The sequence below is a fragment of the Tigriopus californicus genome, chromosome 4, assembly GCF_007210705.1.
Source record: "Tigriopus californicus strain San Diego chromosome 4, Tcal_SD_v2.1, whole genome shotgun sequence".
Lineage (NCBI taxonomy): Eukaryota > Metazoa > Arthropoda > Copepoda > Harpacticoida > Harpacticidae > Tigriopus > Tigriopus californicus.
Window position 1 is genome coordinate 4699375 of NC_081443.1, and position 15048 is coordinate 4714422.

The 15048-nt window shown below is 40.6% G+C and overlaps 1 protein-coding gene across 3 annotated transcripts in view; it reads right to left on the minus strand.

Moving 5' to 3' along the window:
- Positions 1-311: 311 nt before the first annotated feature.
- The window catches only part of LOC131879068 (uncharacterized), a 43935-nt gene continuing 29198 nt past the window's right edge, over positions 312-15048 (minus strand). For all 3 annotated transcript variants that reach the window (XM_059225270.1, XM_059225271.1, XM_059225272.1), the window contains 3 exons: positions 13876-14024; positions 1722-1902; positions 312-930 (listed from right to left, as the gene is read on the minus strand). In XM_059225270.1, the coding sequence (XP_059081253.1) occupies positions 785-930; positions 1722-1902; positions 13876-14024 (476 nt within the window). In that variant the 3' untranslated portion in view covers positions 312-784. The remainder of the gene's footprint in view (positions 931-1721; positions 1903-13875; positions 14025-15048) is intronic.

Sequence of the window (15048 nt, forward strand, 5' to 3'; positions counted from 1 at the left end):
TATTCCTCAACAAAGGTTTGAAGCTTGACCACAATCCAAGTAAACCTGTGTCTTTCTCTGTACACTAAGAGCAACAACAGCAACAACAACATCAATATCAATGGAAGGAGCAACACGCGTCTTTCCAAGAAAGTTTACCGGCACTGGGTTCAAATTGACGAAGACCAAGCTTGACCTAAAATAAATCCTTGAATATAACAAAGGCCATATTTGCATTGGTAAAAAGCCGTTTACCCTCTCGCAAAGTACGCTGAGAAATATTTCATTTTGGCATAAGGCATGAATTGAAAAATAAAAATTCGACAGTGGTGTCTGCAACAGAAAACGATGTTTGAATCCATCCTATATTTCAAAGAGTCCCATATTTGTCAACAGTTCGAACAAACCATTTTCGGCCCTATTCATGGCAGGCGCACTGGTCAAGAATACTTCACATTTTCTCTCTGGCATTTTATCTTTGTGGTGAACGATGGTCAAGCCTTTTAAAGCCCGGATAGATTGGGCTGATTTTTCAATCCGGTTTTTTCTTCAATCTGTTCATGCCCCACAAATTTCGCCGCTGTTGATGCATACCAAACCAGATTTGGACGAGAGGAGCGTGGAAAGATGAGTACCAAAATGATATGAAATATTGAGCCTGGGATTTTGGGTTGAAATCGAGGCTCAGTCTTCTCTCTTTGGGTTGCTCCCACCGTACACAGTCCAGTTCAACCACAAGGAACATCGTACATGATCCACCGTTCTCCAGCCAAAGGCTCACAACTGGTGCTAAGTGGTACTGTCCTTAGATCCACAGACATTCGGGTACTTTGTGGACCAGGATCAGCCAGATTGGTAAAATCCACGTGGTACAATCATGATATCTCGTCGTCAATGTGGTAGTGAGAGCGGCAATGGCACCATTGGTTTTCCATGCATTTGGGCTCTCGCCTGCGTGAAATGAAGGAAAAAAATCAGCTACCTGCGTAGACAGCATACGACTATTTGAGCGAGCAATGATGGTGCGGTGCTAAGGATAAAAAGGGAGGAAAAGATTTTCACTTTTTCTCTGATTGGCTGTTTTGGCCAGAATCTTATCAGGAAAGGTCGCCGAAGAACTGGTAGATCTTGTTTAAGTACGGCAGTCCATCAGTTGGGCTCAAGATAAAGTTCAGACTGACTCGACTGGTCTCTTTTTGACCTTCATTACGGCCACAAGTTGGTTCCATTTTCAATTTGCTGAAGACACAAGCACGTCCCATACGAAGAAATATCCCTATCATCACCCACCTACCAGCCAATCATTGGGTTGGATTTTCTCCCCGAAAAAGGTCATGATTATGTTGAAACCAACGAGCTCGTCGAGATGGCTCCCAAGTCGTAAAATTTCATGTATCATCTTGAGTATCTCAAGCTCATTGAGGCTTATCCAGCGAAGTTATGGATATTCCCGAAGGAGCTGGCTTTGCATGAAGATTCGAGGCTGGTACTACCAATGCCAAGGCCTAACGCATCAATGTCAAATGAACTAGCAAACATCTACTTTCGCGAAAAAGAAAAAAAAACTTGGCTGTGTCCTGCTTTTTGTCATTGCTTTGAACCCTCTCAAAATGAAATCATAAAACGAACAGAATGGGATTTTTCTTTTAAATGCACCAATACATGGTGAGTGAGTGCATGCTCGCAAGTTGCCAACTCGTCCATCATGATCTATCATGGCATCGTGTGTCCGCTGATCTTACCATCCACGAGGACATGAACTCGGACCGGATCACTTCTTGAGGCCATGGACTCACAGTGGTAGCTTCCCGAGTCTTCCAAGGTGACCCCATCAATCACGAAGTGGCTCACCAAAGTGTAAGAAGAAAGCTCGGATTGGTCCTTGGTGAAAATGGTCAACCGCTTTCCTGGGTGAGAGATCATCTGAAACCAAATGGGATTTCCATTAGGGCTGATCAAATCAACTGATCCCGCATACAACAATACAGCATGCATGGAGTTTGCCCCAACCGATCACTGGCGTTAGTTTCAAATTTAGGGACTGAACATCTCATCTTTGACCACTATTATGTACCGTGTAAACTCCCGCAATTGCGATGACTATCGAATTTTAAGGGGCAAAATCAAATGCCGCACACTGTTTGTAAGTCTTGTCTTGAGGTCTTTCCAACATTGCTTTTATGGCTTGAATTGGGACCAGGGACCCTTGTATCCTAAATGGTGTACACGCTATTCTCACACTCCCATACAAAGAATGTGCTCATGAAACAATGCGTTCATGGCACGACAAGACGATTCGCTACTCGTATCTACCCCACTGTTCTCATTTTTGAAGGATTCAATCATGCACCTCTTTTCCAGAAACAAACTATGGTCCCCGTTTGAAAGTCCATGAAATGACGACCCATCGTGCTCCTCTCCCCCTCCAAAATGATAACGCTCGAAACAACCAAGTCAACAACTTAGTTGTTCTCTCACGGTATTTATGTCAGTGGATGTGTCTTTGAAGGAAATGCAATGGTCTCCACATGCGTACAGTACAGTATATTTTCGAATAGCTTCCTGTTTGCACTGTTCCAGCAACCGGCTAGTCAGTCGTTCAGGCATTATTTATGCACGAGGGTCGTTCCAGATTTTCTTGGCCCACGCAAAGCAAAAGGACAGAGTCCCAAACACAACTGGATCGAACGAACGAATAGTCGCAGAATATCCAAACAGTCGACTATGTGTGCGTGTGCGAATCAGAGAACGGGCGTGAGACGAGCTCCCATGGATGGAATAAGCTTTGGGATAACCCCGCCCGGCCGAATGATAATATAGATAAATGAGCATCACTTTTGCATGTTCCACGCTTGAGGAGATTTACTAGACTAACGTAGTTGTTGGACCTGTGCGTAGATGCTATTGTATAATGATTGTGTTACTATTATTTACCTGTGAGACGACATGTATACGAAGTGTAAATCAAGCTAAATGTTACGAACAAACATCCCGACTGTGTACTGTAAGCAGATGTAGTACAATGGACAGCGAACGATGACTAGTGGCATAAGTCGACAAGACATTCTGCCAGCTTGCTAAGAAAGAATCGGACTCAATCGCAGAACCCATGTAAATGATGTTCACTGACCCTTGATTTGTTTGAGATCAGGTGATGGTGACCCTGAAATGTTTTTGAAAATACTCTAAAGCCAAATTCTTGAACCGTACTTATGTGATTTGGTGTTCTTCTCTCTCCCTCACCGCAAAATATAATGTATATTTGATAGCTTTTTCAATTTATGAGTCGATGTCATCCACGAACCTTACGGACGAACAGAATTGACACAACCTGAGAGGCTAGGAGCTGTCACCATTGACACTTTTTTGGGACACAAATCAAATGATACCTTTTTCACGCACACACCTTAGTTAGACTGCAATGCAGGGACCCACTCTCGCTTACTTACTCATTCACTCTTGAGACCGGTGCACTCAAAAAACATATATATATATATATATGTACAATGTGTCTTTAAGAAAAGCAAGTATTGAATATTAAGCTGGCTGACTGGTTGCATGGAGAGCCAACTGAGACATGATGAGCAATCGGAGGAAACTATCTTAATGAAAGCCGTCAGTACGAATGATGATCGCCAAGCTTAAATACTCCATACACTAACTTTGTCAGTAATAATGGCGACGGCAATAACAACAACGCAACCACCACCACCACCAACAATAATAACAACAACAACAACACATCTGAAAGGCTCTTCAGGGACTCCCAAACATATCAAAGCACTTCAATAATGATCAATTTGGAAGGTAGGTTCCATTTAGGAGCTCATTGTTTATTGATTGACCTTCATGAGCAACTTCTTACGTAAACGATGTTCATGACGTCATTTTGATCTACACACACCAACCAGTACGGCATAATAGATTACACTAAAAAGTTTCAAACTTCTCCGGACGGATGACATATAGGTACAATACTGAATATGTTTCTGACATATCATGGTACATGCTGGAGTAATTTGAAAAGATTTTGTAAAGGGGAAAAAAGAAACTCTGAAAGACATGGTACGTTTTTGACAACTGAAATCGATATGGAAAAGGCCCTCGTGGAGAATTGGAGATACGCAGAAGAAATCGGATGAGAGCTTCGAGCAAGGGAAAAAAAGGCAGAGATCAATATTTTTTTCCCTTTTATGATCCGTCTTTGACGTGCAGACGTATAAACCGTGTTTCAGAGTTTTCGGCCAAAAATGCGGCAGAGCAGTGGTCATGGGTCATAAAATGGGTTGATTTCCAAACGAGATATTTTACAGCTCCCTGGAAAATGATAATAAATCCTTCTGGTGGCTTTTAGTTCAGTTTACAACGAACTGCATTGTCGAATCAGCAAAAACAAGAAAGAACTTTGTCCAGGGCTGACTAATTAACTTGCGGATCTATTTTGTACTGTCGTTCTTCAGACTCTCGGCCTGAAGTTGGCTTAAATAACATCTTGATATCCAGCAATGTTTTGACCGCCCAGAAAAGTGAGAATCTGTCCAATTTCGAACGAGCACAAGGAACACAGTGAGTAAGAGAGAAATAGGGAGAGACAGCGAAAGCATCGACTGAAAGAAGCCCTTCTTCCATCTGACATTGTCGACCGCCATAGGAGAGTCCCCTATACAAATCTTGGGATTCTACTCTATACATTATACTGTGTATAGTTGATCCTCGGATAGATAGATAGAAGACCAATGGTGTCTCATCCATCCTGACTAACTTGTACATACAGTGTACTTACTGCACGAACACAGTGGTGGTGGTTGCCTTCCTCTATTCATATCCTCTTCGTCCTCAACAACGAAGGAGAAGGAAATTGATGCCAAAGCAAGGCTCATTCATCCAGTGATCTGCTTCTTCTTTGCCTCATTCATTCATATCGGCCAAGTTCATGCTAGATGGACATGCCATAAAGCTTGCAGTAATAGCACTAGCGGCACTCGAACTAGTTAGTATCTTCCCAGTGCTATTCTCGAGCTACCACTACATGTAGTTCATTCAACTTCTCGAGTTCTACTAAAAGTGTGTCACATCAAGCGCACATAAACTTAGCCAGTTACCCATCCCTCTTGAGATCTTGATTCAGAGTGGTGGAAGCGAAAATCAGGCCATTGGGATTTCACTAGTTGCAAATCGCAAACAAGTGCTACATTTTGTCGGCAAATGCAGGCATGGCAAGAACGTACATTAAGATACAGTTGAGTAAGGACAAGAGGAACAAAGAAACAACGTAGTCAGAGCATTAGAGTAGTAGACTCATCAAAAGTAGTCTGAGCCAATCCAGATAAGCAGCTAGTGGAAGGGTCTCGGAAGTCAGGGATTACAGATTTACATAATGAACTTTCAAAAACCATGTACATAGTATGTGCATGTACAGGGTTGTTTATATCCAACTTTACACTATATCTATAGCTTTAACAAGTATACTGCGTAACAAAGACTGTGATTGTGAAATTAAGCCTTATAAACTTCAAGGTGTTGCGATTAAGAAAAACAAAAATTAAGCTCAACGGGAAGCAAAGTAAAAAATATGCTTCAAAACGAAGGAGACGCACTCGGAAATTACTGAATTCTTAAGTAGCGGCTCTAATTGCAGTCGGATGATGGCCTATAGGACCAAGAAATGATTTGAAGCATCAGGAAGAGTTGAAAAGAGGATGACTGAGGAGAAAACACTGAGAACCAAGTGAGTTCAATGATCACGAGGAACCCGGTCAGGAACGAATAATGTTCGAGTCTGGTACGCCTTGTTTTGGGACAGACAACACGGTTTACAACTGGAGTGGATTTGAGAAAAAACAAAGCCCGCAGCAACAACTACAAAACCGTCGCGAAGATATAATCCGAGGACTTACTCATTCCATCGATTGAAAAGACCATTTTAGTTCGAGTTGTGAGGAAACGAAATCAGCATATTTCTGTTACATTTATCAATCACTCATGCCTCTGCGAACATTGATTTATATCTTTCCAGGTTTCGAGGGGGGAGATCAAACAATGTTTGGATTTGAAACTTGGAATTGAAAATAATGAGTGGGGAAAGAATGTACGTTACTGCCTGCATAAAAAAGAGACATAAAGTCAATTTGAAGATACTGGGTTGGATTTTATACTCCTGGAATATTGGGGAGATGTCATCCTCTGCATCTTTTCCAGTTTTTATATTCTTTGCCATTTCATTAACGCCATACACCAATAAAATGTTTATCTTGTCCAGTGGACCTGTAGTTTACAGGGCGACCACGAATGAGTCCATGACATTGGGGTCTAGAAAGGAAGGGTGACAAAATATTTCCCGTTAGTCGTGTGGCTTGGGGTCCTTTTGGGGTCCTTTTGGGACCCTTTTGGAGATCTTTTAACCTTCACACCCTCGAGCATGAAGATGAGGGGCGGTTTGGGGCCATTGGATGTCACATCAGCCCACACCATGACAGAGGCTAGTTCCAGTGGACGAAATATCGTCCACTGGTTCTCAGAATCCTCTCCTGATTTTTGCCCATAACTTGGTCATTGGGAGCATTGGAAACCGCTTTTATCTTAAGAATCTTCTCATCCGACCAGATCACATGAAGATGCTTCCAAGATTTCATCCAATTGCAAAGCATCTTTGCTGTTTGCTCATTTTGAGGTTGGTCAGACTCTTCGCAAGTTTTCCGGTTACTGTTCCCAGCTTGATGAAGTTCGATTACTACTCCTTTTGGATCCATGTTCTGGGACTGATTTTGAATACACAGAATTACACTTGTACCGAAAGTGCTAAACATATGTTTGATCAATCCGACACCAGTAATGTTCAATGTTGCAGGCTTCAAATATATAAATTAGTCATAAAAGAAGTTTGCGGTCCCGTTCAATCCTGTTCGCCATGTAGATTCCTAATTGGTTTCTTGTAGCAAATCTGAACACGTCTCCCATTGTTCCAGATAACTGTTCATGTAAGAAGTATCACCACGACAAATTGTATGGGCGTTAAAATATCTTGGAATATGTCTCAACATTTTCGAGGTGCACAGTAAAAGGTCACTCTAATTGTTTGCTAGAATGTTCAGCGCCGGGAAATCAGATGGGATTCAAATCCATCCATGCTTGTTGACCTTGATGGGGGTCTATTTTGTCGCCGAAATAAAGTGGTGTGATCGCCTGTTATCTCTCATGAAACCCTGAAAGTTTTACTCGTTTGTAAAGAAGTTGGCAGGATGTCAGGGCTTTCTCGAATTTGTCTGGGGGTTTGTTCTTTCTGCGTAAATGTTGCCTTCCTCTCTTTTGGCAGCTGTCAGGCTAGGCCAGAGTTGGTGGTCCTTTTTTGCGAGCAGATGTTTGTGCTCCTTCAAATTGGAACAAGGAAGGACCAACGATGGACGGAAGCTCAAATCCTCGGCACCCACTCACACATATCGAGGGAAATCGAGGCATTCTCAAATATACAGGTAGATGAGATGAAAAGCTCATTCAAATGAATGTCTGGTTGTGTGTCCAAACTTTTGGATATCATCTTTTTGACTCAAGGATCATTACTATATAATAAATATATAAATTATATATAAATTATCTTCATTGCCCTTCAGAATTTCGATAGAGCTTTTCGCATTTTTTAGTTTCCTTTACCATTTTCATGGTCTGCACCCACCACTTGATAGAGCAACTGAAATGACCACCTGGGTCATTCTGAAACCTTGGAAATTCATACCAATATCTTCTTCGTGTGTAGCTGACTGGCTGGCTTAGGCTCCACTTTGATTACGTACTTTACGTGTGTGGTAATGCAGAAAGGAACCAACCATTGAAGGGCGTCTGTCCTTCATCGCGTCCGTCATCACCGTGGCGCTCGACGATTTCTCATGACAAAGTAGATCACGTCAACGAACATTTTAGTAATCTTCGTTTATTGATGGGTGGTCAAGTTGGACGGAAATAATTCTTTCAACTTCCATTTTCCGACCAAGATTTCCAATATCGGATGCCTTCGTACGGCAGCAGTGGCTACTGGCGCAGCCTCCGCCATTCACGGTCGCGTTCCTGGGGTTAGACCGACCTTATGTGAATGGTGGCGGCCAGGTTTCCCCTCTCATTGAATCCGTCAACAGATAGTAACTTGTCCAATACCCACCAAGTCAGCTGGATGAAGGCTCGTTCAAAGCATCACAACTACCAGCTTAGAGTTCTAGTCCTATTATTCACTCACTCGATCGGGCTAACTTTGGAATTGTTCTTTGGGAGGCAAAGTCAACAAAAAGTTCGGACAGTTCTTTTTTCCAGATTTTCCTACCGGTATGGGTCGGAATGGAGGCGGTTGGCCGGATCAGTGGCATCGAAAAACAGCAAGGAGAGGCAGGAAAGTTCGTGGCCCAACCGCTGAAATTGAACCATATTTTGGCACCATATTGCTGGAGTTCTAGTTAGAACGCTGAGAATCAGACGACTGGCCAATAAATTGATCCGACCAGAGAAAAACGGAGTAATGTGAGCATTGCTGAGCTGATCTTTCTGTCATATCAGGTGAGTGGTGACACGTGGCGGAAAAACCTGCCACCTGAAAAGTGTGAAGATTTAGTGGCAAAAACACTATTACAGTGTATAATGGACCCAACTGAACCAACAAAATGTCACGAAAAGGTTTAACATATGGAGGAGAGTCTTCCCGCATACTAATCAGTTTAATAAATCGTAGCACGGTGCTAAAATCCTGTTAAGAAACCTTCGATCAGGTTTTGGAGGCTTATAAAAATGTTTGTATGTCAGCAAGGAAAGAGGAACATTTTTTGTTACGTTCAAAAAGCCACTTGCAGCTCAAAAAAGATCGTCACTTAAAGCACCCGTGACAGAACACCAGATAATAATGATTAGGAAATTAAAATGATCAAATGTGTTATTTGCAATTTCAGCCCAAACTTATTGAGCATACTTCAAGCGGTTTGCCCTTCTAGTTATTACAAAAAGAATGACTCAGATTTCGTCAAAATTGTATGGCTTTACTGTAACTTGACGATAAATTGTATGTATGTACGTACTCGTATGTATTTGGGGTGTATCCAGTGGTCTTTGGTTAAACGAGCATGAGAAAATATGGATTTTAAGGTTGAACTTAATAAGAGATAAATCGATATGGATGTAAAAAGTGTGGGTAACCCCGCAAACCTCTTAAGGCATAGGGCTTGTTTTCAAGAGGTGGAATTGCATCTGAATCGGCAAAGGTCACAGTGGTATTACATGGTCTAGTGTAGTGAACCGTTCACCAGAAGATATTGGGTATGAACAGGTCCCTCAAACGCATTTGTCAAGCCTAGTGCAATAACTAGCAAAGATTCAGGATGAGCTTGGATTACGCGTACAAGAAAAACAGTTCTGAACGGTGCATATTATTGGATATGAGGACGTGATTATTTCTATCAAACCTTTGATCCATTGTTTGATTGAGTCTTTATTTGTCACCTTTTTTAAAATCGTTTACTTGACCAAATTCATTCCAGGTCTCGGGGAAGGTATAGCAGGATAGTTTCTGAAACCAGTTTAGCTCAATCTCATCGTTCCTTTTGGTAATCTTTGGAAATGAGTTAACAATGGAAGGGATTCTATCTCTTGTGCAAAGTAACATAAATCTTAGTTGTTCTAATGTGACCAGATCATGAACCTTCAGAGTCTTCAAACGCTTAAAATTTTTACTAGTGTTCAACCCTCCTTGCTAACACAACCCAGCGAATTGCTCCCTTTTGTGTGGTCATAAGATGTTGTATTGAAGATGATTTGCCGAAATACTCAATTCCATACTCCAAGCGAGTGTGGATTATTGAGTTGTATAAAAGCTGTCTCATTTGAGTGGGCAATGCTTGTTTGGCTAAAAAGAATGTAAAGAGACTATTTCGAATTGTATTTTTTTTCATTTCCGAAATGTGAACTTTCCAGTTCAATTTATCGTCAATGTAAAGCCCGTAAAGCCCAAGAAATTTGACTGCCTTTTCAGTATGTCTCGACCCAACTTGTTGGATTTTTATCTTGTTGACGTTAATATTGAAATTGACAGGCATGTTGTTGGGACTAAGAAGTATCTACTTTGTTTTCTCCACATTTATGGTGAGCTTGTTTATTTGCAACCAGGTTGAAACGCCCTCGAGCCACAGATTAGTCTCATGTTCTAAAGTCTTTAAATCTGTGCTGAAGTGTTGGAGCGTCGTATCATCTGCGAACATTGTGACTTTAAAGTTAGTTGTATATGGAAGATCGTTGATATATATTAAAACTCGAAGAGGCCCTAAGATACTACCCTGAGGTACTCCACATGTTGTCAGAGCTGTCTCTGACAAATGCCCCTATATTTCTACTCTTCGGATCCTATTCATAAGGTAACTCCTTATCCAACGTAAAACATTTTGACTAAATCCATATTTGACTAACTTTGATAAGAGAATATTATGGTCAACGGTATCAAACGTTTTTTTCAAGTCTAAAAATATCCCTATTGAGTACTTAGATAGATAGTTCTTTGAAATATTTTGGAAAAAGTTATGAATTGCATGCATAGTCGAGTGATTAGAGCGGAATTCGAATTTTACATCAATGAGGTGTTCTTCGTTAAAAAGCTGTATATATTTGTTGATAAACTACTTTCTCCATCACTTTCGAGATTGACGGTACAATACTGATTGGGCGATAGTTAGCCATGTCAGTGGGATCTTCCCCTTTGAAAACTGGCAAAACTTTCCATCTGGCAGATTTCCATTCCAAAGGAATGAATCCTGTAGTCAGAGAGATGGTTATTAGACGAGCAAGGGGATTGGCAATTTCATGTCGAATTCCCTTTAAAATCATATTTGAGATACCATCATTTTCTTAATCTATCTGAATTCTTAATCTATTAGATGCATATTCAATCTCAAAAACTCGGATGAATTATTGTCATCGCTTTGTGCATGCCATATTACCATAAAATAGTATATTGATCCAGTTAAAGAGCATGGATAATGCTTACCTGGGAAAGAATATTTTATGAATGTTCTGATAACACTTTTTCCCTTTTTTCTGCAATTGTATGTAAAATCAATGCCATTTTGTCAGCACTTTAGATCAAGTTTGAATCATTTTCAGTTACACTTGACATGTTATTATTTATAATTGTCATTTTTTGTACAATTATTATTGTTCATAAGTTTTAAGTGACCTGGTATACTATTTTTCGTTATTGAGAATCACACAAAACAAGAATAATAATTAATCTGAACTGTACTTCTATGAACTAGACATGAATATGTTTACAACAACAAAGTTATTCCTCTTGGTTCCCAAATACCACAAAGTCCACCAATATTCGATAATAATTTTGTTTTGGTGTCTATAAAATTAGACGAGCCGTTTCTTAACACTCCCGTATTACGACACCTAAGCCATAGAGCCCAAAAATACAGACAAAACTTGAGAAAGCGTATGTAGATCTTTTGTCACTTGTTTCTTTATCAATTCTGTGATTTGCAGTCAACTCCTGATTCAAAAAAGTGCCTCTTTGCGGTCCAGTTGTCCAGGCCACAAAATGTTTAGTAAGTCAAAATGTTCGTAGTGATGGATGTAACTTTATGTTCAATTCTAAGGTTTAGGAAGATAATTGCTTCAAAAGAGTTCTGAACTCCAAAAAGAGGCTGCAAGACGCTGTAAACCCAAAAATTCCAAAACATGGATCTGAAATTTCAGAGGTTTCCGTTGATTTGAGTCAAAGCAATCAAGTCTTCTCTGGAATAGCGCCCTCTCTTCGTCCAAACTTGATAAGGCAATTTTAACATCGTAAAGGGCATAAATTGCCGCCATCGTTTGGTCATTGAATTCCGTGAAAATATTTGATAAGTGGCTTTTCCTTGAAAACACGAAAACTTACTCCATCGTTGCGAAACGAACCCAGATTGAGGTATCATCTTACCACAAGGAACAACAGCCATCATATGGTTCACTCATCCAGGGTCCATATCGGTCGCCCAGTTTGCATTTTCCTTCTTTTCTAATGCAGTTGATCATTATTATGATCAATGGTTTTCAAGCTTCTTGTGTCGGTCAAACAAATCTATAGTTTCTTCCTGTAATATCTTATCTGCCCAGGTAATTGAAAAGCGTCTTTGGGTTCAGAATCAAAACTTAGAGTAAATGAAATTAGAGGATCCAAAACAGCTATTTTTCTTAAGAGATTGACTTTTCGTCCTTTCTAAAATCAAATCAAATGGAGAAATGTGAAATCGTAAGAGACCAAGATCTTGAAAAACCGTACGTGGGCAGAGAGTTTGGTTTCCAATATGGTATATTGAAGGCACGATGGAGACACAGACAAAGAAAAGATGGTCTAACGTGCTTTCGTATCCTGCTAATTTGACCTCCGTGGGAGTGCCCAAGAAACCTAGGTACCGAATACCATATTCGGTAAGAACCCTGATCATGGCCGTTTTTTTGGATAATGAATACTGGACCTACGTAGTCCAGCGATTGCACAAAATGAGATCGATGTATCGATGCGGTCCTTAGATAGGTAAATCAAGATGAGACCAGCTCCTTTCCTACGTCCAATGAGGAAAAGCATAGCCGTCTCTGCCATCAGCACGGGGTCTGGCCGGCCTTGAATCCGTTTTGCAAATCCAAAATAATCAGCTGTGACGTCCTTTATTTTGTTCTAGTCTATTGGTCCCAATATTACATTGCTCTAGATTCAGCCACTTCTGCAACAACCTTCTGAACAATTATTTTTTGCTGTACATAATAGACCCTTGAAGCCCACTCATTGCAAAGATATTATTCACTTCAGGTTTCTCACCTTTCTTTTTGAGAAACCTTTCTGCCACTTTTTAGTCTGATTGAGGCAAGATAGGCAAGAAAAATAATTACTTGCTCCAGGGTTCTACTGCATCATTTTCCTCGTCTATCAACGTACAAAAGAAAGTGTTTTTTCTACGGTCTTCTTTGGTCAATGAGAAACATGAAATTTGAGACAACGTTCAGTTTACCGTTGAGAGTAGACACTGGAAAGCATATGGAATGAAATGCACTTCACCAAATTTGATCTGAAAAGAGCATGAAGCAGCTAAGAAGTGACGAAAAGACAATTTGGCTCGCAAACCAGCCAGTAATTATTTGTCAATGTTGAAATCAGTTGATGAACAGGAAGTATGATTCATCGTTTTGTCTAACGTTATGTAGTAAAGAGAGTAGGTTGTTTTGCAACCAAGCTTTGCTCCGGTTCCATGGGTTCAGTCCTAGGTATCCCTCACCTTTATTTCAAGTTTATGTAATCGCCGCCCATGAGTTCTATTTTAAAACACACAATGTAATTCATGTCGTTGTAATGACTAATGTGAACTAGCAATAAAGATTGCTGTTCTTAATGCAATTCGCATGAAATTATTAAAGCTCGCCCACCGAATGAAAAAAGGCAAATCATAAATAAAATGTCACGTTAGATCGCTTACCACTCCAATCTAAGTCCATTGCCAATCTCTAACATTTGTCCATATGAATGTACCATTCCAGCGTCGAGTCTAGCCGTGGAGTCCGGCAGGACTGGAGAGGAAACTTTTTGAAACCTCAGTAGAAGACGCTTGAGTGTTGCGATGCCTCCTAATTAGGTCCTTGATCGGGAAGGAAGAGATGATGAAGCACCCTCTGAGCATGCATGCATCTGATTAGGAGGTAACGCATTGCTCGAGCGTCTTCTAGTGAGGTTTGGTAGAGCTTTCTTCCTCTCCAGGCCTGACGGTCTCCATGGTAGACCTCTTTCTTTAATTTATGCCCATTGGTACATGAACAGATGGATGGATGGACAGACAGACAGACAGACAGACGGACAGACAGACAGATAGACAGATAGACCGAATGTCCCTCCCCGATTCTTACCTGGCCGTTTTTGAACCAAGTGACCTGGTGGTTTGTCTCTTGAGGATTGGTGGCCGATTCTTCCGTGGTGAATGTACAAGTGAGATTGAGTGAGCTATGTTGTTCCAAGTGACGGATGGAACTCTCGCCTGATATTCGGATGGAAGGTACTGGAAAAAGTGATCACAGCATGGAATTAGGTCTGAATTTAGTACACACATGAATCTCATCATAACGATTATGGGCACTAAAAATATAATGAATGGATTAATAACTCATTCACTTTCTTTGAGGGCCTCCGAGCAAGTCGTCGGTGTTGTAGACGGGTTGTGCCACTTGTTTTTTCCCTCCAAGAACGAAAACGGGCGACCCATTTCTTTTCAATCTCGTCGTAACTTCTTTTTTTCTCGGTGAATGCAATTTACGTCTGTGCTCTTTGAAGAGCCCGATAAGATCCAGCCCTCGGTGTAGCCAAACTTTGACGGAAATTGAGAACGAGGCGTATGTATATTCAATAGTCTCAACGGCGACAAGTTCAATTTGCTTCAGAACTCCGAGAATATTTAGCTATAAGAAATGTGCTTCCGACTGCGGCAAAAAAAACATGATCTAATGTAGTTGAAGCGAAAGATTCCTTTTCATCCAAGATTCTTGCCTTTATCCTTATTGTTCCAACATCTTATCTCTTCAGCATCACCTAGGTTATGTTTGAAACACATTATTTTGAGACTGAGGTAGGTTAGGTGCTTACAAAAGGAATGAATATGCATCTTTTGAACAAATCCTCAAAAAGTGCTTGTTGAGTCTTGTATGATTTTTCGTATCGTAATCGGTAGGGAGGGGCAAAAGGTGCCAAATAGAAGAGACCTTTAGAGGCAAAAGATGCAAAAAGCGCGAATCTGCGAAAAAGGTGCAAAAATGTAACAAAAGTTGCAAATGAAGTCAACAAAGAAGGCATAATCAAATTTACTTATTAAATTAGTACCTATTGCAAGAAGGCACCTTCATAAAAAGCCAAGTGTTGCCTCAATTTCGGACCAAATTGACATGAATTTGTTTTGAATGAGGTCATGGAATATGCGTAATTTTCCTTGTTCTAGTAGTAGATCTGCGCCATTGATCTAATTGAAGAAGAAATGGAGTCTCTATTTTCAAAAAAAGGAATGAGCAAGTTGGAAGAAATGAGGAAAGCCA